General features: G+C 35.2%; 2 protein-coding genes across 3 annotated transcripts in view; both read left to right on the top strand.

Moving 5' to 3' along the window:
* The window catches only part of LOC101890022 (photoreceptor-specific nuclear receptor), a 41445-nt gene extending 30685 nt beyond the window's left edge, over positions 1 to 10760 (top strand). The window contains exons 4-11 of one of the 2 annotated variants that reach the window (XM_020034774.2): positions 5915 to 6029; positions 6130 to 6185; positions 6371 to 6658; positions 6728 to 6844; positions 6915 to 7132; positions 7204 to 7377; positions 9328 to 9492; positions 10548 to 10760. In XM_020034774.2, coding sequence (XP_019890333.1) covers positions 5915 to 6029; positions 6130 to 6185; positions 6371 to 6658; positions 6728 to 6844; positions 6915 to 7132; positions 7204 to 7377; positions 9328 to 9492; positions 10548 to 10730 — 1316 coding nt within the window. In that variant the 3' untranslated portion in view covers positions 10731 to 10760. Of the gene's footprint in view, positions 1 to 5914; positions 6030 to 6129; positions 6186 to 6370; positions 6845 to 6914; positions 7133 to 7203; positions 7378 to 9327; positions 9493 to 10547 lie in introns of both variants that reach the window. The other variant, XM_020034773.2, reaches the window with a different exon arrangement.
* A 3603-nt stretch (positions 10761 to 14363) lies between these two features.
* The window catches only part of LOC101890182 (netrin receptor unc-5), a 141979-nt gene continuing 137891 nt past the window's right edge, over positions 14364 to 18451 (top strand). The window contains exon 1 of the mRNA XM_020034772.2: positions 14364 to 16115. The gene's annotated coding sequence lies outside the window, so the exon portion shown is untranslated. The remainder of the gene's footprint in view (positions 16116 to 18451) is intronic.

Below are 18451 nucleotides of genomic sequence, written 5' to 3'. Positions count from 1 at the left end.
AAAAAAACCTTAAAAACATTCACACCTTCAGAAAAAAATCTTTAAAAATATCCACGCCTTCAGAAAACGAATCCTTAAAAATATCCACGCCTCCAGAAAACGAATCCTTAAAAATATCCACGCCTCCAGAAAAAAATCCTTAAAAATATCCACGCCTCCTGAAAAAATCTTTAAAAAAATATCCACGCCTCGAGAAAAAAATCCTTAAAAATATCCACGCCTCCTGAAAAAATCTTTAAAAAAATATCCACGCCTCCAGAAAAAATCCTTAAAAATATCCAAGCCTCTAGAAAAATCTATAAAAATATCCACGCCTCCAGAAAAAAATCCTTAAAAATATCCACGCCTCCAGAAAAATCCTTAAAAATATCCACGCCTACAGAAAAAATCCTTAAAAATATCCACGCCTCCAGAAAAATCCTTAAAAATATCCACGCCTACAGAAAAAATCCTTAAAAATATCCACGCCTCCAGAAAAAAATCCTTAAAAATATCCACGCCTCCAGAAAAAATCCTTAAAAATATCCACGCCTCCAGAAAAAATCCTTAAAAATAGCCACGCCTCCAGAAAAAATCCTTAAAAATATCCACGCCTACAGAAAAAATCCTTAAAAATATCCACGCCTACAGAAAAAATCCTTAAAATATCCACGCCTCCAGAAAAAATCCTTAAAAGTTCCCACGCCTCCAGAAAAAATCCTTAAAAATATCCATGCCTCCAGAAAAAATCCTTAAAATATCCACGCCTCCAGAAAAAATCCTTAAAAGTTCCCACGCCTCCAGAAAAAAATCCTTAAAAATATCCAAGCCTCCAGAAAAAATCCTTAAAAATATCCACGCCTCCAGAAAAAATCCTTAAAAATAGCCACGCCTCCAGAAAAAATTCTTAAAAATATCCACGCCTCCAGAAAAAATTCTTAAAAATATCCACGCCTCCAGAAAAAATCCTTAAAAATTTCCACGCCTACAGAAAAAATCCTTAAAAATATCCACGCCTCCAGAAAAAAATCCTTAAAAATATCCACGCCTCCAGAAAAAATTCTTAAAAATATCCACGCCTCCAGAAAAAATTCTTAAAAATATCCACGCCTCCAGAAAAAATCCTTAAAAATTTCCACGCCTACAGAAAAAATCCTTAAAAATATCCACGCCTCCAGAAAAAATTCTTAAAAATATCCACGCCTCCAGAAAAAATTCTTAAAAATATCCACGCCTCCAGAAAAAATTCTTAAAAATATCCACGCCTCCAGAAAAAATCCTTAAAAATTTCCACGCCTACAGAAAAAATCCTTAAAAATATCCACGCCTCCAGAAAAAATTCTTAAAAATATCCACGCCTCCAGAAAAACTCCATAAAAATATCCACGCCTCCAGAAAAAATTCTTAAAAATATCCACGCCTCCAGAAAAATCCTTAAAAATATCCACGCCTACAGAAAAAATCCTTAAAAATATCCACGCCTCCAGAAAAAAATCCTTAAAAATATCCACGCCTCCAGAAAAAATCCTTAAAAATATCCACGCCTCCAGAAAAAATCCTTAAAAATAGCCACGCCTCCAGAAAAAATCCTTAAAAATATCCACGCCTACAGAAAATATCCTTAAAAATATCCACGCCTACAGAAAAAATCCTTAAAATATCCACGCCTCCAGAAAAAATCCTTAAAAGTTCCCACGCCTCCAGAAAAAATCCTTAAAAATATCCATGCCTCCAGAAAAAATCCTTAAAATATCCACGCCTCCAGAAAAAATCCTTAAAAGTTCCCACGCCTCCAGAAAAAAATCCTTAAAAATATCCAAGCCTCCAGAAAAAATCCTTAAAAATATCCACGCCTCCAGAAAAAATCCTTAAAAATATCCATGCCTCCAGAAAAAATCCTTAAAATATCCACGCCTCCAGAAAAAATCCTTAAAAGTTCCCACGCCTCCAGAAAAAAATCCTTAAAAATATCCAAGCCTCCAGAAAAAATTCTTAAAAATATCCACGCATCCAGAAAAAATCCTTAAAAATTTCCACGCCTACAGAAAAAATCCTTAAAAATATCCACGCCTCCAGAAAAACTCCATAAAAATATCCACGCCTCCAGAAAAAATTCTTAAAAATATCCACGCCTCCAGAAAAAATCCTTAAAAATATCCAAGCCTCCAGAAAAAATCCTTAAAAATATCCACGCCTCCAGAAAAAAATGCTTAAAAACATTTACACCTCCAGAAAACAAATTCTTAAAAAATACCACGTTTCCTAAAAAATCCGCGCCTACTAATAATATTCTATTAAAAAACAAACTAAAAATATTCCATGCCTGCTAAAAAATAGTTAAAAATTCCACACCTCCATAAAAAAATCATTAAAAATACCTACAACCAGAACAAAATCTTTAAACAACAAATGCTTAAAAATCCGCACCTGTAGGAAAAAATCCCCACAAGTGCACATTTTCAAGTAAATTCGCATACATATTATTCCTTGCTTTAGCTATGATAGAAAAACATAAATTTTTAAATCTTAGGAAAAATCGTATAAAACCGACGATAGAATGCCCTTATTAATCCCCATTTTTAGTCAAAATAGGCACTCAGAAAAAAATCCGACAGGTCCAATTTAAAAAGTCTCAGAGAAATGTTTCAAAAAATCCACGCTAACAGGCCAAATCCACCCTTATAGCACAGACAGGTTCCGAAAAAATCCACGGTTGTATCCTAGATTGGTTTCAGAAAAATCAATAAATGGTTAACAAATTCACGATTATAGCAATGATAGTCTCCTAGTCCAGCCTTGATCCAGCCATGATCTTTCTAGAATTTTGTTTTTTAAGTTAAGCTTATAGCCATGATAGGTTTATGGAAAAAAATCCCCTCGTTTGGTCATGATAGGCTTAATAAAAAAAATTCTTAACAAATCAATATCCAGAGCTACGATAGGTCACCAAAAAAAAAAAAAAACTCAAAATATGCATGCATTTGTTCTTACAGGGTGAGATAAAAAAAAAACTGCAACAAAATAAAGAGGCATAATTTTTAATTTTTTTTTTTTAATTTTATTGAATGAAAACAAAAAATGTCGGAATTAGCATCAAATTTTAGAATATGTTTAGATTTGTTTGAATTGGTCACCTTTGGCACGAATTATGGCCTTCGAACGGTCAATAAAACCGCCACACGCTGCCCGAATGTTGCTCTGCGGTATTTTGGTCCATTCTCGGCGAAGCGCTAGCTTGAGATGATCGACACTTTGGTATTTTTAAGTGCCAACCTTGCTTTCCAAAATACTCCAGACACAATCGTCCAACGGATAGGTATCCAGAGATTTTGGTGGCCATTGTTTGCTGGAAATAAAGCGAGGAACCTCATTTTGTAACCATTCTTGGGTGGCGCGTGCTGAGTGCGATGGTGCAGAGTCCTGTTGGAATGTCCAAGGTCTGAGGCCAAAATGTTTGGGCCTCACCCTCCAGAATATTTCTCGATAATATTCAGCATTTATTCTGATGCCACGGTCGATTAATATGAGCGGAGAGCGACCATCGGCTGTTATGGCGGCCCACACCATCACCATGACCGGCGCTTATTTTCTGGTGGCCAACCGAAGCTGCACCTTTTCATCTGACCTCTTTGGCAGGTAAACGCGATCATTTTGTTTATTTACAAACTCTGCTGGACAACGAATGTTTTCTCATCAGAGAAAACCAAATTCGGCAGTTCACAACTTTCGGCCAAGCGATGCAATTCTTTAGCTCTTTGAGCCTATTTTCTTTCTTTTGCGTGGTAAGTTCTTGCACTTTTTGGAATTTCAATGGCTTTATCCTGAGCTCATTTTTCAATATTTGCCGAATGGAATATTGCGATATGTTCAGCTCACGAGCCATTTTTCGGCCACTGCGACGCGGGGTTCAATCAAATGGCTTCTTTACTTTTCAAACCATTTCTGCTGATGTTGCTGTTTTTCCGTCTTCCGTCCACTTCCTTGACGTAGGGCTACGCTACCAGACTACCACGGTAACGAGCGATGGTACAAGACACACATGATTTATTCACATTTAAATGCTGGAGTGCTCTAACGATAGCCACTTGTGGTTTTCCAGCCAAATGTAAAGAAATCACACTATCACGCACGAATACCTTTTTTTCTGGAAAATTCTCCCCAAAATGCTTTTGTACGCCTGTAGACAATACAATGAGCTGTCACTGGAATAATTTTAACAGCTGTTGGACGAGTGGCTTTGAAATGACAGCAGTCTGAAGTTGGTTGCAGTTTTTTCATCTCACTCTGTATAAAAGTCACGGAAAATCCTTTAAAAATCTACGATAAAAGTCCAGTTAGGTGTCAGAAAAAATTAGTTCAAAAGTCCCCGCTTACAGCCCTGACAGGTCCCTGAAAATCCTTAAAATATTCACGCTTATTATCCAGAGAGGTTCCGTAAAAAAGTCTTTAACCAACCTTACAAAATTCTCTTTATGGTCAGTAAAAACAGCCTTAAAAACCCCACGCTTATGGCCTTGAAAAATTCACACTTATGTCCGGGAAAAAATTCTTAAAAATCCTTAAAAAATTTAAGTTGGTTACCAAAAAATAATCCTTTATAAATTTTTAAAAATCCTGCACTTATAACCAGGAAAAATTTGTTAAAAAATCCTCAAAGAATACCGTTTGTGGCTGGGAAATAATCTATTGAAATCCACGATTATTGCTAGGACAAATTTTTAAAAATTATATCAATGATGGGTCTCCAGAAAAATCCAAGATAAAATTCTTAAAAAATCCACGATTATGGCCCCATATTGATAGGAGAAAATCATTAAGAGTCCAAGGAAAATCCTTGTGACCAGAATAAAAATCCATGCTTATAACCCTGATAGACCCCTATAACTTTTTCGAAGTAATTATTATTTTTGTTTTCCTTAGTGAAAAATTATTTCGACCCAAAAATATATTTAAAATACATTTTTTTGAAGGATCTTCAGGATCTATTTCATATATTTCTTGAGGGACCTTGAAGCCCTTTTTTTTGGATGCTTAGCTAAAAATGTGGAGATTTAAAAAAAGATTTTGAGAGACATTGCCCAAAGGATGTAAAAAGTCATTAGGAATAATTTTTCAAGGACCGTCGGGAACGCAAACTCGAAATTTTTAGAAAAAAAAAATACATTATTATTAAATATTTGTGGAAGGGTCTTCAGGGTCCTTTACAGTCATAAATGTTAAATCAAAGAAATAATCCCTAAAAATCCATGCCCTCCAGAAAAATGTCCTTTGAAGCCCCTCCTAATGATAGGAAAAAATCTTTGAAATCCAGGGAACAATCATTTTAATCCGCCCATTTGCCCAGAATAAACTCATGACAGGATTCTAGATTCTTATTTTTTTTCAAAAATAAATATTTTTTGTTTTCTTATCGTGGGAAATTATTTCCAACCAAAAATTCCACATTTCCCATTGTTCCCCTCAAATCACAGAAATTTCCGTAAAATTTGACCGAAATTAGATTCCAATCGTCAAATACTTAACACGCCCACTTAACATCCCACCCACTTCATGTCACGGTGATGGTGCACTGTTTGAGATTGATTACGTAACAGAACCAGTTTGAAATGCCATCAAACGCACAAATTCGAACTCCGGCACACTCTCTCTCACACACACAGTGAACCTGCTGGGTTAGAGCTCATCATCACATTTCCCACCCTCCCCCTCATTGATGTTACCACAACCTAGCCATAAACACACGTCGGCATTGAGGACAACACAATTCATCATAAACAGGAAATCTCGGCACATATGGTGGCCGAGCAGGGGGTGGGGTTGGGTTGGGGTGAGGTGTTACCTAATATATATTCTCTCACACTCACACACAAAGTATCTACACCTTTTAGCCATCTACTCAAAATTAGAAATTTCCATCTTCTGTTACCAATTACAGCCGTGCAAAATGAACGTCAACCACGAAACACCGCCACCATTCGGCCAGAGACACTGCGGGAGATGGAGCATGGAAGGGCCTTGCGTGAGGCAGCCGTGGCCGTGGGCGTTTTTGGGTAAGTGTGTGTGGGCAAACTAAGTTTTGCATTCCACGCGCTAATGAGTTAGGCAAATGAGCTAACCTGGTTTTCTGTGCTTTGCTTTGGGCCATTTCAGACCACCCGTTTTATTGTCGCCACCTTGTTATGGACCTGCTTTACTGCCGCCGCCATGTAAGTGTTAAACTTTGTTTAATGGCAATTTTTGTTACTTTCCGGAACAGGCTGGGGGAAGGCAGTGGTGTGAAAACGTGCCTAACTGCCTAACGTTAACTTCCCACCCCATCCCCACCTGGTCTTGTGCTCTTTTAGACATTTCAATTAAACGCCCATTCTCCATTCTTACTTTTTGTTTTTAGCCCTCTCCGGTTTGCCCACAGGACGTCTCTTACATCACAATCATTTGGCCGCCACTTCAATGCAACTGTCCTCGGGCATGAATCAGAGCAGTGGCCCCGGTGGTTTTCCCATGTTCAACAACAATCACATTTACCACACCAACAACAACAACAACAGCCACACAAACAATACACCAACAAAAGATAAACGCTATCTTGATCTGTCTTCGAGTGGCGGCACAATTTCGTCCTCCTCCAACTCGTCGAGCAGCAATTCCATCGATCCCTGCTCGCCACCACCCGAAAATGGTAAGTGGTCGCATAATCTGCTTTATGTAAGGCAGGATCCCTACTTACATTTGCATTCGTTTGCTGCAGCTGTGGCCAACAACAACAACAATAATAACAGCAGCGACAACAACAACAAAAAGACAGAGATCAGTGGAGGCAGTGTCTCGTCCATAAGTTCCTCCAGTCCCATTATGGATAATGATGGTAGGTCTCACATGCAAATAATTTTTGGCAGATCTTTAAATGTTTTTCCAATTTTATCTCTCTCTTCCAGATGACTCCATTGATGTAACCAATGAAGATGATGACCCCGAACCAGTGCTGAATGGCGAAAAATCTGTCATGCAATTCGACATTGCCCAAATAATGTCCTCCAATTTGTATGTCCAGCAGCATGAAACGGTCTATGAGACCAGTGCCCGTCTCTTGTTTATGGCCGTGAAATGGGCCAAAAATTTGCCCAGCTTTGCAGGGCTTTCGTTTAGGGATCAGGTAAGTCATTTGTAAGAGGGGTTTTACTCCAAAGGAAGTTTTTCATAATTTATATTGTTTGTATTTTTCAGGTCATATTACTGGAAGAGTCCTGGTCGGACCTGTTCCTCTTGAATGCCATTCAATGGTGCCTGCCCTTGGATGTGGTGAATTGCCATTTATTTTCGGTAACGGAACATTGTAATAATCATGAGGCCTCCAATGGCGCGGGAGGAGGGAATAATAACTGCATGACCAAGGAAGAGGTAAGAACTGCAGGAAGGCTTTTCCAATTTTGAAAAGACCTTCTAGGATTGCTGTAAGTGACATAGACAGCCTGGTGCTGCGGCTAGTCTAAAGAAACAGTCAGACCCTCATATCGTCTAAGAACATATACTGGCCCCTCGGCTCGTCCAATAAGACAGCCTGGTTCCTCAACTCGTCTAAAAGACACCCTGGCCCCGAACTCGTCTAAGCAGACATCCTGGCTTCCAGATCGAGTAAAGACAGCATGGCCCTTCAACTCGTCTAAATAGACATTCTAGTTCCTTTGCTCGTCTAATAGACAGCCTGACCCTTCAACTCGTCTAAAGAGACATTCTGGTCAGTTTGTTCGTCTAATAGACAGCCCGGCCCACAGCTCGTATAAGAAGACACCCTGGCTTCTCAGCTCGTATAGTAGATAGGCTGGGCCCCCCATCTAGTCTAAGTAGACATTCTGGACCCTTAGCACGTCTATAGGCAGCCCGGTCCTTCAGCTCGTCTAGTAGACAGCCTGGCCCTTTAACTCGTCTAAGTAGACCTTCTGGTCCCTTACCTCGTCTAACAGAAGTCCTGGTCTCTTAGTTCGTATAATAAATAGCCTGACCCTTTATCTCGTCTGAGTAGATCTCCTGACCCCACCTCGTCTGAGTCGACATTTTGGTAGGCAGCCTGGCTCCTAAGATCGTCTAAATAGTCATTCTTGTCCCTGATCTCGTCTAAATATATGTCCTGGCAACTTAGCTCGTCTAAATAGTCATTCTGCCCCTCATCTACAAAGACATCCTGGATCCTCAGCACGTATGGTAGACTGACTTTCCCCAACTCATCTAAGTAGACATTCTTGTTCCTTTAGTTCGTCTAATAGACCGCTTGACCCCTGAGCTCGTCTAAAGAGACAACCTGTCCCAATAGCTTATCTGAGTAAATATCCTGGCCCCTCGGTTCGCCCAAGTGGGCAGCCTGGCCTTTCAACTCGTCTAAGACAACCCTTAACTCGTCAGAGTAGATATTCTGGTCTCTTAGTACGTCAAATAAATAGCCTGGCTCCTCAGCCTCGTCTAAAGAGACAACCTGGCCCATTAGCTCGTCTGAGTATATATCCTGACCCTCGGGTCGTCCAAGTAGACAGTCTCGTATAAGACCTCAGCTCAATTAATTAGGCATTCTGACCCCTCAGTCCGTCGAAATAGACATTCTAGTCTCAAGGCTCATCTAATAGATATCCTGACTCCTTAGATCGCCTAAAGAAACAAGCTTGTTTAGGTAGACATCCTGTCTCAGCAGTTCGTCCAAGTAGACAGTCTGGCTTTTCATCTAAAGATGCATCATTCCTAGACACCTTCCCAACTCTGTGCCTTAGCTGTGTTCAATTGGTTCACATGTACGCTATATTCATAGTAGAGACACACACCGAGATGTGTTTAGTGATGTCCCTTAAACGGCTGTCATGTTATGTAAACATACACCCATCCACGGCAATTTGTGTGTAAACGCGGCCTTTTATTTTGATTCACAACAGTAACTGGTGTGTAGATATTGTGAATGGTTGTTGTGAATCCCAGATGAGGCCATCACCATTTGGCTATTGTGATTTATTGTTATTTAGCCAAGACAACAATCAATATGAGATATTTTATTCATTGGAAACCAAATTATAATCGGTTGAACATTACAAGGGGTGAAAGGATTAAAATTGAGAATTTTTGTTAATATAACACAGTTATTCAATTTCCTCACCATTTTTATTTTATTTTTCATATTTGCAAGAATCTACTAGTTTTGCAATTTTTTTCCATATCATAAAGGAAAAATCTGCAGTTTTCTGTTATAGAACATCAATTCTCATCCGATATAGCACATTAAATGCCAATTTTGAAATCATAAGCCAATTTTTTTATTATTAATTAATATATTTTATTAATAATATATATTTTTTTTCAATTTCCTTCCAGATTGCCTCCGATGTCCGTACCCTGTATGAGATTTTCTGTAAATTCAAAGCTGTCGTTGTGGACCCGGCTGAATTTGCATGCCTTAAGGCTATTGTATTATTTCGCCCCGAAACCAGGGGCCTTAAGGAACCGGCACAAATTGAAAATCTTCAGGATCAAGCTCATGTAAGAAGCAAATTAATTAAAAAAAGTAATAATAATAATAACTATAATAATAATAATAATAATAATAATAATAATAATAATAATAATAATAATAATAATAATAATAATATAATAATAATAATAATAATAATAATAATAATAATAATAATAATAATAATAATAATATAATAATAATAATAATAATAATAATAATAATAATAATAATAATAATAATAATAATAATAATAATAATAATAATAATAATAATAATAATAATAATAATAATAATAATAATAATAATAATAATAATAATAATAATAATAATAATAATAATAATAATAATAATAATAATATAATAATAATAATAATAATAATAATAATAATATAATATAATAATAATAATAATAATAATAATAATAATAATAATATAATAATAATAATAATATAATAATAATAATAATAATAATAATAATAATAATAATAATAATAATAATAATAATAATAATAATAATAATAATAATAATAATAATAATAATAATAATAATAATAATAATAATAATAATAATAATAATAATAATAATAATAATAATAATAATAATGATAATAATAATAATAATAATAATAATAATAATAATAATAATAATAATAATAATAATAATAATAATAATAATAATAATAATAATAATAATAACAATAATAATAATAGAAATAATAATAATAGAAATAGAAATAATAACAATAATAATAATAGAAATAATAATAATAGAAATAGAAATTAATAATAATAATAATAATAATAATAAAAATAATAATCGAAATAATAATAATAATAATAATAATAATAATATTAATAATAATAATAAAAATAATATTAATAATAATAGAAATAATAATAATAATAATAGAAATAGAAATAATAATAATAATAATAATAATAATAATAATAATAATAATAATAATAATAATAATAATAATAATAATAATAATAATAATAATAATAATAATAATAATAATAATAATAATAATAATATAAATAAGATTAATTATAAACTTTTTTCTTTACCTTCACCTTGCAGGTCATGTTAGCCCAGCACACAAAATCTCAATTCACCGCCCAAGTGGCACGCTTTGGCCGCCTCCTGTTGATGCTGCCCCTTTTGAGAGCCATCAATTCGCATAAAATTGAACTTATATATTTTCAACGGACCATCGGTAATACGCCCATGGAAAAGGTCCTTTGCGATATGTATAAAAATTAAATGCAAGTCGTTTTTAAAATATAAAACCAAAGATCTTATTAAGTGTATTTAAAATATAAAAATAATAATTTATTGCAATTTTATAGTTATTTAACTGTTAACAATTTAATGTAATTTTAATCCAAAATAAAAATCTTATTAAGTGAATATGAATAAAGAATATAAAATCAATAAATTAAAAAATATTAAAAAATCGAACAGGTTCTCAACAGTTTATTATGACTAAAGGCACAAGTACATAAAAAGCTTGAAGTCATGACTAGACATATTAATGTCATATTATAATGGAAAACGACGGCAGGATTTTATTGCGGCTCTGTAATCCCTTTATGAAATGTCACAAAATATGCCTAGCCATGATTTCAAGCTTCTTATGTACTTGTACCTTAAAACAGATCAAAGCTTAAAATGTCACTTCGGCGTGAAAATACAGCACTGTTGCCACTTGTAGCTGGCAGTGGTGCCATGTTTGTACGTTTCGCGCAGTCATGAATTAAGCTTTTATCTGTTTTAGCGTCTAGTGTGTATTATGACACCATCTATCGGAATCTGACAATTGAAGCATTGCGGCAGTTGTGAATCTTTGGAATTTGGGCTAGCCCAGTGTTGCCAATGGCCACAAAAATTGGTATCTGTAACTTAATCGACTTTATTAAGGTAGCTTCTGACATTAAAGGGCTATCAACGGAATGTGTTTTACCTATCAAATATTTGTCCATGCGGAATTTTGTATATATATTAGAATTCCTATACAACTTCTATATATGGAAAATCTTTTTCTGTATCGGGGTTTTTATATCCTCAACTACATGGCTACAGAGGGTACATATCATTTGATGCGGCCAAAACTTGCCTTATCGAAATAATGGTTTTAGACCCTAGGTCTCTTTGAACCAAATTCGTTTCATAACATTTGAAGTCGATCTATCGATGTCCGTCTGTCTGTCTGGTTGGCTAATACGCACGATAACTTCCAAAGGAACTATTCGATTTGGTCCAAACTTGGTACATCGTAATATTATTATGAAACTTAGATCGATTTCGGAGACGGGAAATATTGGTCCACTCCTTTTCGTACCTCCACCAAAAGTTCGAAAATTTAAAAAAAAAAAAAAAATAATATTTTAGTTTACAGAAACAGAAATGATAATCCAATTTTGCTCCAATTTTGCAAATTCTAATATTTGCATCAGATGCGAAAATGGACAATAGCGGCCCACCTCTCCCATAAAGTTTCAAAATTTTGAATAATTATAACTCTTATAAATTGTGATGCAAGATTCATATTGTCTTCAAATTACACACATTACAATATTTCTATTAAGCCAAGGTCTGGTGTGAAGATGGAATATATCGGTCCACTCCATTTGGTACCTTCCACACAAAGTTCAAACAGTTGAAATATAAATGAAGCTCATAAAACGCGAAATTAAAATTCAATTACATTCAGACTTTGCACATCTCAACATTTCCATGAACGCAAGATCTATTATAAAGATGGTAGAGATCGGACCATTCCTTTTGGTACTTCCCCCAAAAAGGGTCGAAGTTTTGTATAACCAGAAACGATCATAAAATCCGAAATAAGCATCAGCTTCTCTTCAAATTACAGACATCACAGCATTTTTATTATAAAGATGGAATATATCGGTCTACTCCTTCTGGTACCTCCCCCTTAAAGGGTCAAAATTTTTAATGCCCATGAAGCTCATAAAGAGCAAAATTAACATCAGATTCAGACTTTGTACATCTCAATTTTTCTATCAACACAAGATCTGTTATAAATATGATGGAAATCGGACATTTTCTTCTGGTGCCTCCCCCACATAGGGTTCGAGAGAAGATCAAGAAAGCGAATTTCAAACATACAAACATTTTTCCTACCACAAGATCTTTTTATACCCACCACCATACATAGTGGGCTATATCGGCCCACGTTATTGTATAACTTCCCATATAACTTAACCTCCCGATATTCGGTATTTTGATGATTGTATCCAAATTTTTCAATGAAATTATCTGAAAATCCACAAATGGATTTCCTTCTGAGTTCTTTACCCCCTGGAAGATTATTTTCTCTATAAGTCCACGATATCGTGTATTTATTGATGATTTAAGCTACATTTTTCAATGGAACTGTCTAAAATCCATACTAGAAGTTCTTTCCAAGCACTTTACCCCCTGGAAGATAAATGTCTATACAGGTCCACGATATCGTATAGCCCGCATACAACGGTACTACCCGATATTCGATATTTTACGATTTTAGAGACATTATTCACCGGAGTTGTTTACAATTTCATATTTAGAATTCGTAACGGGTACTGCAGCCTATGTAGGTCCAGGTCTTCATATAGGTCCAATATATCAGTACCTCCCTATATTCGGTATTTTGACAATTTTAGGTACAATATTCAACGAAATTGTTTGAAATTTCGTATTTGAGGTTCCTAATAGGTACTACAGCCTGTGACAGAGAATTGTCTATGCAGGTCCAGGTCGTTATATAGCCCTGAGGTACCTCCCTATATTCGGTATGTTGATGCTACATAATTTATCGGATTTTTTTAAGTTTCGTTTTTGAATTTGGTAAAGGCTTATGGCAAAAGTTGCCTACTTAGCTCCACGTCCGCGTATAGACCCCAATATAACGGCTATATTTGGTTATTTTTAAAATCTTAAAAGAATTTTAACGGATTTCATTATTTTTTTTTTTTTTTGGAAATTTACAAATTTGTTCCAAATGGCGGAGTGTATTCAAACTTACATACTGCTTTTTTACGTGGTCTGTCATAACTTGTGAAACAATTCAGCGATTCCTTACATCATGCTATATCTAAATATTTCTCTCAACCAGAAACCTGTGATGAATATGGAATTTATGATTTGAAAATTCAATATTTCGGTCGACTATATCTGGTACATCACACATACTTTAAAATTTTCTAAAAGTTATCAAATATCTCATATAAAGGGAACAAAGAAGTCGATATAGTCCAGACGTGGTACGTCGCAATATATGTATTCTATTTATTTATGTCCGATACGAAATGGACGTTCTTGGCCGACTCCTTCGGAACCTATTCCATAGAGGGTCAACAGTTTAAATAATCATAACAGAAGTCAAAATATATTTAAATAAACGAATATTGGCTGAGGGTATACATCTGTCGGCAAAACCGACAGATAATTTTTAACTTGTTTTATTGTAGGCTATTTTGTTGTTGTTAATTTCGGCGTGTTCTCCGTTATTGCAATTAATGTTTTTCTTTATTCGACCTTTTTATATTTTAATAAAACAAGTGTTGTTCGAGCTTAAGGTCTTTGTTGTTGTATTTATTTTATTTTATTTTTTCGTTTATATATTTATTTCATTTTTAATTTATATTTATTGTTATTATTATTATATTTCTATTTTTTATCATTATTATTATTTTAGATAAATTATTATTTAAATTGAATCATCCCACTGTGCCTTATCTGACTCCCTGTAACACAGAGTTGCATTTTTACATCATTTCATCTTGTTTATCTCATTTTGGCACAACTCCAAACAACGCCATCTAGTAACCCATTTACAAAACAACACACATTTGTTTTGTTTTCACAGAGAGAACGAGCGTGCGAGAGAGAGAGAGTGCTCCCCCCAAACAAGAGATAAAGTATCTATCTGTGCAAAAAGGACCGTAAGCGCCTTATTAAGTGTTGTTTTAGACGTCAAACGGTAAAGAATAAAACTCTGCAAATTCGTGAGTCGGTAATTGGGTTTTTTTTTTTGGAAAATTTCAATAAAAATTGCCAGGAAAATGTGAAAATTATTTAGAAAATACAAAATGTGTCAAATGGCGTAAAGGAAAATGTAAAAAAAATTGCCAAAAAATCGCATCAAAAACAAGTGTAAAACAAGAAGAAGTTGCTGCAAGTGTTGGTTTGTGTGTCGGCCTGTGTGTGCTCGTCGTTCATTCGGTCGTGCCGTGTGTTTGTGTGTGTGTGTCCGTGTGTTGTGCAAGGCGAACAAGGAAGCAAGTAGCCAAAAAAATGTAGCATTTCTCCGGGGGTTGGGGGGAAGTGACTGGATGTTAAGCAAAATAAGAGTAGCGAATCGGATGGATGGACGGGCGGTTTATAAAAATACCAACACCGGAATGTGAGATGGTGATGTGCGGTAGAGGAGGAATTCGATGATGATGTGCGGGTACATTGTGGTGCGGTAAAAGCAACAACAAAAGAAAAAAGTGTAACACACAAAATTTACAAGATATGTTGTACGTACAATGTACTTATCCCAGTTGGTGTTGTTTTTGTGGTTGTTGGTGGTAATGTGAATGAATTGAAGAAGTAGAAGTAGAAGCGGAAAAAATAAAGATGCTCAAACAACAACAACAACGAAAAGAGGAAATACTGCTGACAATGTTGTTGTACGTGTCCAAGCAACGAATGGATGATGCTGCTGGTCGTGTTTTTGCAATTCGAGAAAAATAATAATAATAACAATAACAAATAAGAAAAAAAAAAACAACAAACGAATATCAATAACAATTCCCTTAGGGGGAACCTATTCAGATTCTTTGCAAATATTTATTTCCGAGATTTTTAGTCGCCTGGCATCTGATGCCCTTTGCCACCCCTCGTTCGTTTGTGTGTTATTTGCATTCGCCCAATACCCATCGGAATTATCATGGAATTATCGGAAAATTCTTTTGATTTTATTGCTCGGGCATAAATTCAAAATTTATAGTTCGCCATGAAAGAGAATCACAATAAAACATAAATATAATAGCAGCAGCAACAACAACAGCAACAAAAATCTACTCGACAAAATATTAACAACAGATTTTTGGCTTTATGAAATAATGAAAAATCACATCAAAATAGCTCTACATCATCTGAGAATAGCAACAGCAGCAACAACAGCAGCCGTGGCACCACATTTGTGTAACAATAAAAAGCTACAATAAAATCCAAATCATTTCCCTTTTTTCCAGTGAAATCAAATGCAAACGTGAAAAAGCAAATCGAAATTATTGTTGTTGTTCTTCTTCATCTGAGAATCTGTAACTGTGTATCTTGTTGTTCTCCAGCATTCGCAGGCAGTCAGCAAATTATCATTGTTCTCAACAACGACAACTTCATTATTATTATCTCTCTCTCTCTCATCATTATCGGCAAATGAAACCAAGTGGCGCGCGTAATTTTAGTGGAGAGAAAAAAAAAAAACAAAAAGAAAACAACAACGACAAGCCATCAAGAGAGTGAAACAAATAATAACACAGGGTGAGAGAGAGTGAGAAATTTACAATAGAGAACCATAGAGATTGTCAATTTGCTGGTCATCGAATTACATGGAGAGATTTTTCCTAAATCCCAAAGGACTAATAGTGACAGGTGAGTAGGGATAAAAACAATAAAATCATGGTTTAAAGATTGAAGGCTTTCTACAGGTTTTTTATAAACGAACTCTCTTTAGGAGATCTCCATGTCATGTCATTTATTTATTAAGACTTTATTGACGACCAAAACACTTCCAGGAATACCTGAGACGAGTATTGACTAATCGACTTTTGGTATGAAAGGTCGAATTCCTCTTGGCTTAACTCTAGTTTAGTTAAAACTTTTAGATTTTTTATACCCTCCACCATACATAGTATTGAGAAGGGTATATTAAGTTCGTCATTCACTTTGTAACTCACCGAAATAATAATTTCAGACATAACACAGCATAGCCTTGTCCGTTTGGTGATTGCAGCCAGATTTTTCAATGAAATTGTCTGAAAAAAACTGCAACAAACTCAAACGCCATAATTTTTACATTTTTATACCCTCCACCTTGAAAAGGAGGGTATATTAAATTTGTCATTCCGTTTGTAACATCCCTAAATATTTGTTGTAGACCCCATACAATTTATATATATATATATTCATAATCAGCATAAAATTCTAAGTCGATTTAACAATGTCCGTCAGTCTACCTGTCCGTATGTCTGTTGAAATCACGATACAGCCCACATTATTTGACGAAGAGCGTCAAAATTTAGCAGAACAATTTGTATTGTGCCTGGTTGGTATTGAAAATGAGATATATCCGTCCACGTTTTGGACGTCCCCATATAACGGTACCTCCCCATATTCGGCATTTTGATGATTTTTGCAACATTTCTTCGCGGCTTTGTCTAAAAATTGGTATTTGTGGGTCATAACGGGTTCTAATGTTTCCTTTACCCTAAAGTGGAGGGTATTAAAATTTCGGGCCGGCCGAAATTATTGTTTTTTACTTGTTTTTATACCCTACAACACTATGTGTTGGGGGTATTATAAGTTTGATTGGGCCAAAAATTATGTAACACCTCGAAATATTGGTTTCCCATATAGGAAAGTATATATGGATCTTCCTAGCTCGCCGAGCTGAGTCGATCTAGCTATGCATGTCCGTCCGTCCGTCTGTCCGTCTGTCCATGTTAATTTGTAATCACTCTACAGGTCGCAATTATGGCCCGATCTTCACGAAATTTTGCACGAAGGTGGGGTTAGGGTCAGAATAGAAGCCTATTTCGTTTGGAGATGATCGCCAAATGTTTAGGGGTTGAAATGGACCAAATATTGAAAAAATGTCGGATTTTGCAGTAGCTATACAGGTCGCAATTATAGACCAATCGACGCGAAATTTCGCATGTAGCTAGAGTTTAGGGCGGGGAAGAAGTCTACCAATTTGGGTGGTCATCGGATAATATTTAACGGGTAAAATAGACCATGTCTTTTGTGTTGAAAAAATTCAAAATTTTTCATTAAACCGTGAATTTTTTAAATCCCGGCGAAATCACAAAGTCATGATAAGGTTACTTCTGACCTTTACATTGATGTTAACATCCAACAAATCGGATATAGCAAAATATGTGCGATATATATGTCTATCAAAGAAGATATGCTTGAAAGATCTCTTATATGTCGAGAACGGCTGAACTGATTTCGACAGTTCTCATTAATTCAGAATGGCCTCTTGGCAGGAAAGAAACAACGTCTAAAAAATCGCATAAAAATATCTCTCTAAAGATGAAAATATTGGTTTTGTAACATTTTCTCATATTTTTTCAATTTTGTCATATTTTTGGCATATTTTCATTTTGAATTAAACATTTGGTAATATTTCTACAGCTAACAAAACTAGGTAGTTAGGATATCAGGATATCATATACAGATCGCATTTATGGCCCGATCCTAACGAAATTTTGCGTGGAGATCGGATGAGGGTCAGAATAGAAGCCTACTCTTTATGGACATGGTCGCCATATATTTAGGGGTTGAAATGGACCAAAAAAACTGCAAAATTGTCAGCAGGTCGTAATTATTGCCCGATCCTCACGCACATTTGAATGGGGGTTACCGCACATTGCAAAAGCCTAGCAGTTTCGGATGGCCATCCAAAAATATTTAATGTGTGAAATAGTTTGCCAACTTTTGTAAACTAAATACGAAAATGTCCATTCCACCGACATCTACCAATAAATTGGAAATGAGCAAATTCGTTTAAGCTGCTATTATCCGAAAATTAGAGAACGAAACATGATGGTTTTCTCTTATTATTTGTCACAATATCTTGTGGAGTTCTTTCGAGTACCTCGCCTGTATAAACTGTATGGTTGATTATAGTGTTGTAGGGTATTCAACGGTCGGCCCCGCTCGACTGTAGCCTTTGCTTACTTGTTTTTTTTAAATTTTATTGAATG

This window comes from Musca domestica, unplaced genomic scaffold (assembly GCF_030504385.1).
Source record: "Musca domestica strain aabys unplaced genomic scaffold, Musca_domestica.polishedcontigs.V.1.1 8, whole genome shotgun sequence".
In the NCBI taxonomy this organism is placed as follows: Eukaryota; Metazoa; Arthropoda; class Insecta; order Diptera; family Muscidae; genus Musca; species Musca domestica.
Note: the sequence above shows the minus strand (reverse complement) of the source record. Positions and strands in the feature narration are given on the sequence as shown.